The sequence below is a fragment of the Silene latifolia genome, chromosome 3, assembly GCF_048544455.1.
Source record: "Silene latifolia isolate original U9 population chromosome 3, ASM4854445v1, whole genome shotgun sequence".
NCBI lineage: Eukaryota > Viridiplantae > Streptophyta > Magnoliopsida > Caryophyllales > Caryophyllaceae > Silene > Silene latifolia.
The window spans coordinates 147,525,794-147,538,075 of NC_133528.1; the positions used below are offsets into that span (position 1 = coordinate 147,525,794).

The following is a 12,282-nucleotide window of genomic DNA, read 5'->3' on the forward strand; positions in this document are numbered from 1 at the left end:
ATCGTTTGTCAAACGACTATTTTGGCAAAAGATCCTTAGCATAACTATGCCTAGAGGTGGCAATCGGGTCAGTCGGGTCGGGTTTGGGTCGGGTCACGTCGGGTCGGGTCATATCGGGTTCGGGTCATATCGGGTCAACATACCCTTTCGGGTCGAGTCGGGTCGGGTTCGGGTCGTTATCGGGTCGGGTCATTTCGGGTCAAATGATATGTCGGGTCGGGTCGGGTTTGGGTCGGGTCATTATCGGGTCCGGTAACTTAATCGCATTATTATAATTTTTTACCATTAAATTTAGTTTTTAACCTATTATTTGGTTTAATTAATTCATTACTAAGTCAAACATATCAATCTAAACACAAAATCACTTTCATTTTGATCAAAATTAAGCTTAATAATTGTCGGGTCATCAATTTAATCGGGTCAGTATCGGGTCGGGTCAATGTCGGGTCTGGGTCGGGTTCGGGTCACTGATAATCGGATCGTGTCGGGTTACGGGTCGTCATCGGGTCGGGTCGGGTCGGCTTCGGGTCATAATATTTACGGGTTCGGGTCGGGTCGGGTTTGCTCGGGTTCGGGTCGGGTCAGACTTACCAGCTCTAACTATGCCTGTGCATAATTAAGTGGTCCACTTTAATATGATATTGAAATACAATTATAGACTTTTATAGTTATATATACACTAAAAATGCATCTAACGAGCATAACGAGTTTCTATTTTATATACTATTGTCCACCCTTGCATTAGCTTATAAAAAGAGTGTCATTCTTCTCCCCTCATGCCTCAACATAATTACGTATAACCTCCATCTAAAGTTTAAACTAACAAAATTAAATACATTAAAACTCCATAATGAGTCCCAGCGTAGTGGAATCGGCCATCACGGTGGCGGTCGAGGAGGAGGAAGGGAGTGGAGCGAAGGTTCGCACTCGTGCATACGAAGCGTCGGTCCAATTTATAGAGGAACTAACAAGCAAGTGTGACGATGTTCAAACCAAGGTTTTGGCGGAAATCCTAAGTCAAAACGCCGAGACAGAGTACTTGAAACGACATAATATGTCTCATCGGAACATCAACCGAGAGACGTTCAAGACCAATGTGCCGGTAGTCACGTACGAGGATATAAAGTCGGATATCTTACGTATATATAACGGTGATTTTTCTCCAATATTATGTGCTCCACCTATTCTTGAGTTAATGTTTAGGTAATTAATCGATTCATTATTCATCCATTTTTCTATTTTACGAGTAATTTGTTTTTATATTAAGATCGTCAAACCGAGCAAGTGCTCGTAATTTGGTGAACATCAAATCATTTTCTGTAAAATCGTTATACGACGGCTTTCACATTGTTATTGATATCATTAAATGAGGTGCACTGGCTGTAATAAGCCTATTATACATTCATGCAGCTCAGGAACATCAAAAGGGCAAAGAAAACTGATCCCAGCAACTGATGTCGATTTGCAGAAGCGACATAGGTTACTCACTGCCGTTTCCCCTTTTCTCAAAAGGTAAATTTCCTACTCCTCCGTTATTCAGATAATATAATGGGCATACGTCTTAAGATCTACTTAGAATATACATCTATTCTATTTAACCAGTTTTATGTATAAGACGAGTATACTCTTCTTTGTACGAGAAATTGTGTTAGGTGTAGGTAGATTTGTGGACTAGTTAATTATATTTCTTTGCCATAGAACATGAGATTAAAGATCTATAGTCAATGTTATTAGGGTCGGAATTTTTTATTTTAGACCGATGAAAGGGTTGTGTTTGACCACCATAATTAAATGAGTAAATCATAAACATTTAACATTATTATTATTATTATTATTATTATTATTATTATTATTATTATTATTAGGAAAATGATAAATACAGGCCTAAGGGCTGTATTTAATGTACCAAAAAAGGAAAGAAAAGTTTAAATCAAGCATTAATGACATTAATTTACGCGTAATTGTGTTATAAATTCCTGATTTAATTCCATTTTGGGAAGTAATTTAGTTCTTATATACAGCCCTAAGGGCTGTATTTATCATTACCCTTATTATTATTATTATTATTATTATTATTATTATTATTATTGTTTATATGTTTGTAGGTGTGTTGAAGGGGAAGAACCAGATAAAGGAAAGATGTTAGGCTTGCTACTAACAAGAGACGAAACTATAACACCGGGTGGTTTATTAGCTCGTACCGCTTTGAATACCATTTTCAAAACACCTCAATTTTACAATGATAACCCGTACCCTAACAATACCAATACAAGTCCTATAGAGGCGATCCATTGTCCCGATCATTTTCAATCTATTTACACTCAATTACTATGTGGATTTTACCAATGTCAAGATGTGACTCGGGTCAAAGTAGTATTTGGTTCAAACCTCATTTGGGGAATTCACTTTCTAAAAGCTCATTATACGGATCTGTGTCACGACATTTCATCGGGCACCCTAAACCCGAAAATAACCGACCCAACTCTACGAGCCCGTATGGTTGAGACCTTTATCCAAGAACCACAACCAAAATTGGCCAACTTTATTGAAAATGCATGTGTTGGAGAAAATTGGGAAGGGATTATACAAAAGATTTGGCCTAAGGCAAAGTACATAGAGGCTATTATAACGGGGTCGATGACACAATATATACCGATGTTAAACTATTATAGTGGCGGATTACCATTAGTAACTCTTAATTATTCTTCAACCGAATGTGATTTGGGTTATAATCTAAACCCGATGTGTGACCCGAATGACATTACTTATACAATTATGCCAAACATGGCCTATTACGAGTTCATTCCTCTTACGTCGGGAGATGATGATAACTTGGGCACACAACATCAACTTATTGACATGGCTAATGTGGAGGTGGGTCAAGAGTATGAGGTTGTTGTCACCACTTTTTCTGGTCTATATAGGTATGGATTCTATATTTAAGAGCATTTTTTTTTTAATTTCTGTCTTCGATTTTGATGCTTAGAGCATTAGCAATAGTAGTTCTTGTTCTTGAGAATCTCGCCAAAAACTTTATTTAAGAGTTGATCTACTAAATCATAAAGTTGGTTCTTAATTTTAAGAATTGAGTTCTAAACTATGAACTAGGTTTATAAGCATATGGAAATGTGATGACCAATGACCATGACATAGAAAATGTGAAGTGTCTTTAAACTTTGTCTATATCCAAGAAAAAAAAAAGTTCCTCTATTGTAGATTAAAGTTCTTAAATATTGGAAATAGACAAATATGATATGACATGAGAAGAACTTTATATAGAGTTCTTCTATTGCTATTGCTCTTAGTGACCTAAATTTATGAACATGAGTTGTATACCAGCAATTATACGAATGTTAATGGATTCTAGATCCAGTCCAGATCCTAAGTCCATTTTTAACCAGTTAGGTCTCAATTTCAATATTTTAGATCGAGTGAATCTGGATGTTGTGAACCTGGATCCATATGTGTAAAACGGATTTGGATCTGGTTCCTTTTATCAACATCCAATTTCTACCTCATATCCATTTTATACGTTTTCGTAATACACGTTGTTGATGAAATGAAGGTACCGAATGGGCGATGTGCTTTCCCCAACAAGATTTTACAATTCAACTCCACAATTTAAGTTCGTGCGAAGAAGAAACGTAGTACTTAGCGTTGATGTCGAGAAAACAACCGAGTCTGAGTTACATAAGGCAATTGAGACGGCGTCCATTATGCTCCAACCCTTCGGCACAACAATCCTCGATTACACAAGCAATTCATGTATAGAGACCATTCCCGGACACTATGTTATCTACGTAGAGCTCATAACCAAAACTCCAGCGAATGCGCTCGGGCTGGACGAGAACACCCTAGAGGAATGTTGTTTAGCGATGGAGGAATCTCTTGGGTTTTACTACCGAGCATGCCGAAAAGCCCGTTGTGTAGGCCCGCTTGAGATTCGAGTGTTAAGTAATGGGACGTTTGAAAAGTTGATGGATTTTGCAATATCAAATGGGGCGGCTTTTAACCAATTTAAGATGCCAAGGTGTGTGCAATCGGCGTCCATGCTAGAGTTACTCGACTCCAGAGTCGTCTCAACCCACTTCAGCGCTTCAATGCCTCATTGTCGTCCTTAATTTCAACCCACTTCCAAAATGACTATAAAAAGCTGCCGAATTGTTTTTTTTTTCTTTAATCTGGTTCCATTTTATTAATTAATTTAAATTTAAATATAAAGTTCTCATTTTTTGGTAAGATTAAAATTACTATAAGAAACATGTTAAGAGTGTGACGAAACTCCACACTAGTGGCGTCCTATTATTATCCAATTATGTAAAAGTGTGTGACATCCGATTTATTTGTAGATTTGTTTTTCTTGTTTTATCAGTTATGTAATTTGATATTGTCTTTCACTCTACTTCATTTGTCATACTGTTTCACGAAAAATTCAGCCTGTATTTATCAACTTTTGGTGTTTTATTTTGTTCTTGATTGAGTATATGGCATTCCACAAAGTTAGGGCCGTTTCTGAGCAATTTGGATCTTCTCCATTACCTCTCCTCTCCATTTCTTTTAAACAGCTTAGATTATTTCCTGACACGATCCAATGGTCACAAGTAGAAGTAATGGATAATGATGTGTGAATGAAATAATATAAAATATACATCTATTAAATGTAATGTGTTAGTCCAGTGGTAGGCTGGTAGCTGGGTTAAACCTTAAAGCTTGCAGAAATGCAGGAGTTGAGAGGTCACAGGTTCGACTACCAGTTGGGGCGATGATCACTTGGCCACTGCAGCCCCCGAATGGGGTGGCTTACATGGTCCATGTGGTGGTGCGGGTATGCATGGGTCCGGGGGGACTCAATCCCCTCGTCATCAAAAAAAAAAAAATGTAATGGACAAAAAATGAAGAGGATTTTTACTCATCTGTCATCTTTACTAATTTATTAATGGCAAGCAATGAATAACTTTTTATGCGAAAAAATAGGTCTCAAAGCGTGACACCAACTTATTGTATAATTTGTGTATAAATATAAACTAAAATGGACTCGAACGAGGTACCGAGGGGCTAAAATGGGCCGAGACGACACTAGAGTCCAACAACTCTAACATGGGCAACAACTTAACACACCTAGGAACCTTAAACTGGTTTAAACATGCTCCTTTTGAAATTGCATAATCCCTCAATTTTTCAAAGGCCCCATTGGTTACGACCCGAATCTCAAGCGGCCCAATGGACTCATCAAGCCGAGCAACCCGATAAACCGACCCAAGAACGTTCTCCATTGCCAAACAACATTGCTCGAGAACTTGCTGTCCAGGCCTCCACTATAATAGTTCAAAATCGGTATATATTGGGCCATGGAACCCGATACAACCGTCTCCAAATACTTAGTATTAGGCCAAATCTTTTTGAATATTTGTTCCCAGTTTTCTTCCATGCACGTATGTTCGATAAACTTGGCCAATTCTGGTTTCGGGTCATGCATAAACCGTAAACGTCTCAACCATACGTGCTCGTAGTGATTGATCGGCATCTTGGAACTCAAGCAACCAGAGGAAATGTCATGGCAAAGTTCGGAATAATATTTTTTTAGAAAATGAACGGCCCAAACCAAGGTTGAACCATAGACGACTTTTATACGGGTGACTTCAAGACGTTGGTAAAACCCACATAAGAGTTGTGTGTAAATAGATTGAAAGTGATCGGAGCAATGTATGGCCTCGATTAGGCTTGTGTTGGTGTTAAATGGATAATGTTTATCACAGTAAAACTTGGGGTTCTTGTATACGCTGCTGAGACTGGGACGGGCTAAAAGCCCACCCGGTGTCACAATTTCGTTCCTTGTCAATAACAAGCTGAAGGCTTTCCCGTTATCACGCTCTTGTCCGTTAATGCGACTGTAAAAGAGACACACCTTGTTGTATAAGCCGAACAATTTTTATGAATTAACGAACAATTTGACAAATAAGCATCCATCCGACTCAAATTGACAATTTTTCTTCTAATTTTGAGTAGTACGTATTTCAAAACGATTATTCCATTAAAATGCATCGAAATTAAAAACATACTGTCTAATAAACGGCATAATTGTTGTTATCAACATATGACGCCTCTGCATATCATCATCAGTTGCTAGTACCGGCTTTCGCTGGCCGTCTGATGTCCCTGAGCTGTGCTCCCCACATTAGCATCATCAGTAACACAAAAACAGACTAGCATGTTAACAACTACAGTATAAGCTTAAGCTGATGGGGCCTCCGCATAACTGGTGCTTAATATTCCACTTTAGAAATTAGACCTGACTCTGATGCCAGGTCAAAAAACCATCTCAATCAAAAGTTTAAAGTGATGGTTGGAGTACGAAAATCTATTTTATACTCTTAACACTTACTGTTACCAACTTTTAACTCGACTCGTAGTCTTGACCCGTGATCTTAAATGATAAATAGTAGAAATGACCCATGAACAAAACCGATATAACGTTTTATAGAAAAAATGATCAAACCTTAGCCATATTTCAGAAATAGGTTGAGTTGTAAGAATCGGAGACATATCACCGTTATATATGCGTCCGATATCATGTTTTATATCATCGTAAGTGATAACCGGGACCTTAGATTTGAACTTCTCGCGGTCCATGCACCCTTTTGATAAATCATATCGCTTCAAGTACTCCGTTTCCAAATTTTGACTAAGGATCTCGGCCAAGACGTTGGCTTGAACATCGTCACACTTGCTCGTTAATTCATCTATAAATCGGAATGACGCTTCATAAGCATCCTGAGCGTGATCAATTGTTGCATTTTCCACCCCAGTGTCGGTCGGATTCATATTATTGATCAATCAATATTGTCTATGCTTATTAATTTTTATAGTTATAACGTACTCCGTACTTTTATTTTGTTTAGTGAGATAAGTAGCAGTGAGAATCCTCTATCCCACTTTTGTGTCTCATTCCGTGTCTCACTCCATACACATTCCGACACATCAACACATTACCACATTTATTGTATATTTTTTATTTACAACAAGTGATGTGTCAAGATGTGTATGAAGTGGGACACGGAATGGGATACAAAAGTGGGACAGATGATCCTCACTGGATAAGTAGTGATATGTTGTTCAAGTGTTCCTCATTGTCCTCGGGCACTAATTTTCATTTTAGACGGACTATTCCGTCTGAAGGTTTCAGACAACCTTATGTGACCACTTTTATGATAAAATATAACCATTTAAACTAGGTCACATTTTTACCATAAAAATGACTATTTAAACTGATTCACATTTGGCTGTAAATGGGTCATATATAAGTATATGACCCGTCTAAAGCCTTTAGACGAAAATGAGAGGGAGACCTTATGCTCCTCGGGTGTTACTCACCTCCACACAATTTCTCCTTGCCACATTTTCGTCTCTATCAGTCAGTCACTTTTAGTCACCTCCATACATTTGTGTTTTTCTTATCCACCACTACTTTCTCATTTCATTTTCACTTTTTAGGTAAAGTAGCTAGAGTTGATCAAATGGCTCAGACTGGACAGATCCGACCCAATTTTTTACCGGGCTTGCGTTCTAGATTTGGCCCAAAGAACTTCAAAGTATGGCTCAAGTTAAGCCCGATAAAAATCTAAGACCGGGTATAAGTCAACTTCATGACCCGAATTTTGGCCTGACACGACCCAAAATTTGGAAGGAAAAGAAAAGTAAAAATAAATTGAGGGGGTTGGACCATCAATTACTCCGTTGTTGAGATGTTTTAAAACCGTCAGCGCACGGTGGTAGTCGTAGCACTTAGGGGTCGAGTCCATGGGGAGTGATGTAGATTACCGGTCAACTAATGCCTACAAATATCTATACAATAAAGATTGATTAATTGTTTTTAAGTATTCGAAATTTAATTAGACTAGAATCAAAAATAAACTAATTAAGGACGTGATCATGTTGTTAGTATGGTTAATTTCACGGTCGATTCAATAATAAGTTGCAAGTTATGGATTGGGGTAAGGCCCTTTTCTTTTGTACTGAACAAAAATGAGTTGAATTGAACAAAAATGAGCTGAACTGAATCAAAATTTGCTGAGATGAATAGAGCTAAAATAAGCTGAATTGAACCGAAGTAGCCTGAAGTCGACATTGAAGTCTCAACCAAGTTCTCTCTCATACCTATAAATAAAGGTCAATAATCTAATGGTAGAGTTTCTTAAGCGAGGGTTTGACTCCCATTAATAACCTAAACAAAAGTAAATCTCAAACCAACCCAATACCTTTCCAATTGGCCTAACTTTCATTGATAACCTCAAAGGAGAGGTGAGGTCAAACAAAAGTCAATATAGAACACCCTAACAAAAAACCCATAATCCAGAAATCACAACTATTAAGGAATCAACTACTAAATTTAACCTATAATGAGACTTAATCAAACCCTAGATAATGGGATACGAAAATGAGACAGAGAATTCATACTCGTCTACCAGACTACTACCCACAAACTTGATAATAAGCAGACTATTAAACTAAAACGACTTGAACCTACCGCCCTACCGGTATTGTTCTATCATGATGACATGGAGTAATAAATTATTAGACGAAAACGATACATATACGGAGTATTCGAGTAACGGAGTAATATACAATTTCAACTAGAACGTGGTATCGCACTATGATCGATGTGGAAGATGAATCGGTCTCCTCATAGCCTCAAATTTATACTATCTGAAAAAATGACATAAATACTCAATGTTAAAAGAGTTGACAATCAATTACAATGAGTCGTGACGATATTAAGGTGGATGTTGTGGCGGCCGTGGGGAAGGATAATGAAGAAAAGGATCATGCTAGTGCTTATGAAGCATCGGCGAAATTTATAGAGGAATTGACGAGCACGTGTGACGAGGTTCAAGCCAAGGTTTTGACGGAAATCCTAAGCCAAAATGTTGAGACAGAGTATTTGAAACGATATGGTATGTCACTTGGACACCTCGACCGAGAGGCGTTCAAGATCAATGTACCGGTAGTCACGTATGAGGATATAAAGTCTGATATCCTACGCATATATAATGGCGATTTCTCTCCGATACTATGTGCTCAACGGATCACTGAGTTATGGGTTAGGTAATACCGAGTAATTCGTCTATTTCTATTTATTTATTCATTCATCTTTGTGTTTATTGTCGGAGCCACGCGGTCGTCCCCGTTGAACAATATAAAGTTGAAAATTTTAATCGGAACTTATTTTTTCTAGTTTACATTATTAATTCGCCTCCGCTGAAACACAAAAACTCCAGATAGACGGTCTTTCAATAGCGTTATTGAAATACCTCTCACATGATAGGGTGAGGGACCCACGAAATTTCTTTTTTCCCTATTATATCTCCCACTAAATTAGTGAGAGACGGTCTCTCATGAAACCTACTGCCGCTGAAATATGCCCACTAACAGAAATCTTGGTTTCGAATTTATAAATGGAAATGATATTGAAAAACGGAAAATATGTGTGCATGCAGCTCAGGAACGTCGGATGGGCAACGGAAGATGATACCAATAACTGACAACGAATTGCTGAAGCGGCACGACTTGCTCACTTCCGTTATGCCTTTTATCAAACGGTCAGTTTTCCAAATCTATATTTTGGTAATAAAAACATGGTATAAATAGGATTATACCTAGGAGTGATTATGAGATGAGATAGCTCGCGAGCAAATCGAGATCGGCTCGGTCAAAGTTCGGTCAAAGCTTGGCTCGGCTCGGCTCGGCTCGAAGCTTAACAAGTCAAGCTGAGCAAAGGCTGACTCGACTCGAACTTGTGTGATGATATTGGCTATACTTTATAAAAATATTTTTCGATGATTATATCTTTGTGTCACACGTATCAAATGTCTTGCTGATTTGCCAAACACTTTTACATATAACTTTCGAACCTTATTATTGAAAATATCGGAACAAAAAAATAGAAAAATAAATAATTTTATATAGGCTAGATTTGGGCTGGAGTTTGGCTCGAGCTCGCGTTAAAGTTCGCAAGCTTTATAACGAGCTTTTTTTTTTCAGGCTCGGGTAAGCTCGAGTTTTGGTTCTTGAGCACAACCCGAACAAAGCCAAGCTCAAGTTAGGATAGGCTAGGCACGAGTCGGCTCAGCTCGGCTCGGCTCGTTAACACCCCCTAATTATACCAGCGATTGTATGGTCTTATTACTGCTAATTGTGTAACATTACTAAATATATATATCTTTAGGGCGTTTAGGCGTATTGAAGGACAGCAACCGGATAAAGAAGGGAAGGCGTTTACCTTGCTAATAACAAGAGACGAGACCATAACACCGGGTGGGCTATTATCCCGCCCTGGTTTAACTTGAATCTTCAAAGATCCTCGATTCTATAGGGATAATCCTTACCCTTTCAATTCAAATACAAGTCTCATCGAAGCAATACATTGCCCCGATCACTTTCAATCCATTTACACTCAATTACTATGTGGAATTTACCAACGTCATGACGTGACATGTGTCAAGGCCGTCTTTGGTTCAAACCTTGTTTCGGGTATTCACTTTTTAAAGATTCACTATTCCGATCTTTGTCATGACATTTGCTCAGGTAGTTTGAACCAAAAGATTACTGATCCGTGTCTCCGGTCTAGCATGGTTGAGACCTTTATGCAACAACCACAACCCGAGTTAGCCAAGTTTATTGAAAACTTATGCACATTGGAAAATTGGGAGGGAATTTTACAAAAGATTTGGCCCAATATAAAATACTTGGAAGGTATCATAACGGGCTCGATGGCCCAATATATACCGATTTTGGACTATTATAGTGGAGGATTACCTCTTGTTAGTACAAAATATTCTTCTTCGGAATGTGATTTGGGTTTCAATCTTAACCCGATGTGTGACCCTTATGACGTTTCTTACACCATAATGCCGAACATGGCCTATTACGAGTTTATTCCTTTTAACTCTGAAAACGATGAAGATTCGAGCCAACGAATTGAGCTAGTTGATATGGCTAATGTCGAGGTTGGCCAAGAGTATGAGCTCGTGGTCACCAATTTTTCCGGTTTGTTTAGGTATGTGGTTTACATTTCCCCTTCTCGCCTTTTATTCCCCTCATTTTCATTCGTCATTGCAAAATTTATTTTATAAGTTTATCTGAGATCGGATGTAAAACTATTATTTAATCAAAACGACATGGGATTTTAATGTTTTGCTTGTGAATATAAGGTACCGTATGGGCGATGTGTTATGCCCGACAGGGTTTTACAACTCGACTCCACAATTTAAGTTCGTGAGGAGAAGAAATGTGGTGCTTAGCATTGATGCTGACAAAACAACCGAGTCTGAGTTACATAATGCAATTGAGAAAGCGTCTAATGTACTTCGACCCCATGATACGATAATCTTAGACTACACGAGCAATGCATGTACAAAAACCATCCCGGGCCACTACGTTATCTATATGGAGCTCATGACTAAAAGTCAAGCAAACGGGCTTGGGATGCCGAATATTCTAGAAGAATGTTGTCTGGCGATGGAGGAATCACTAGGGCTACCCTATCGGGCAGGTCGAGTTGATCATTGTATAGGTCCGATTGAAATCCGAGTGGTAAGTAATGGGACATTTGAAAAGTTGAGAGACGATGCGATATCAAGAGGGTCCAGTTTTACCCAATTCAAGATGCCAAGGTGTGTGAAATTGTTGCCTATGTTAGAGTTACTCAACTCTAGAGTGGTCTCAACTCACTTCAGTCCTTCGACGCCTCATTGTCGTCCTTAAACTCATGGCTTTTCAGCTCGCTTTAGTGTCTCGAATTGGTGTTCTTAATCTCAAGGCGGTCCAAATGCAAGCTTAACATAATTTGCTCATCATTTTAACTCGCTTTAGTTCAGTCTCTCGACTACTTTGATTTTTCAGGTAAAATTTGCTACTCCCTCCTACACTGAGTGTTGGTTCCCTTTCTTTTGGGCACCAAATTAAGGAAATAAATTTGGACCACACAAAACTTACCGAAAAAGGAAAAAGGAACCAATATCCGACTAACATGGAAATGGAAAGGGGAACCAACACTCAGACTAGCTGGAAATATGTCTTTTTCCAGCATTAGGACCTTGTAATCTTGTATTATTGTTATTTCCCTCAACCAGAAGGTTTGTTGTGTTAGCCCCTGATTCGAAATCATCATGATTTTGTCTACACACAATAGTAAGAGGGGCTAACATGAATTTGTTATTTGGAAAATAGGTATAAAAAAAATATATATATCTACATTATTTTCCTGATAATATCATTGTGACGTAA

General features: G+C 38.3%; 2 protein-coding genes and 1 pseudogene across 2 annotated transcripts; 2 read left to right on the forward strand and 1 right to left on the reverse strand.

The window, feature by feature from the left end:
• Positions 1-841: 841 nt before the first annotated feature.
• Positions 842-4,136, forward strand: LOC141646436 (indole-3-acetic acid-amido synthetase GH3.4-like). The gene is made up of 4 exons (XM_074454325.1): positions 842-1,203; positions 1,411-1,512; positions 2,106-2,924; positions 3,566-4,136. Exons 1-4 carry the CDS (start codon positions 851-853, stop codon positions 4,119-4,121), a joined length of 1,830 nt encoding a protein of 609 aa, XP_074310426.1. The 5' UTR covers positions 842-850; the 3' UTR covers positions 4,122-4,136.
• An 840-nt stretch (positions 4,137-4,976) lies between these two features.
• Positions 4,977-6,917, reverse strand: LOC141646437 (putative indole-3-acetic acid-amido synthetase GH3.1). The gene is made up of 3 exons (XM_074454326.1): positions 6,497-6,917; positions 6,060-6,161; positions 4,977-5,888 (listed from the first exon to the last, which is right to left on the reverse strand). Exons 1-3 carry the CDS (start codon positions 6,820-6,822, stop codon positions 5,195-5,197), a joined length of 1,122 nt encoding a protein of 373 aa, XP_074310427.1. The 5' UTR covers positions 6,823-6,917; the 3' UTR covers positions 4,977-5,194.
• A 1,838-nt stretch (positions 6,918-8,755) lies between these two features.
• LOC141649917 (indole-3-acetic acid-amido synthetase GH3.3-like) lies at positions 8,756-11,760 on the forward strand (annotated as a pseudogene).
• The last annotated feature ends 522 nt before the right edge of the window (positions 11,761-12,282 follow it).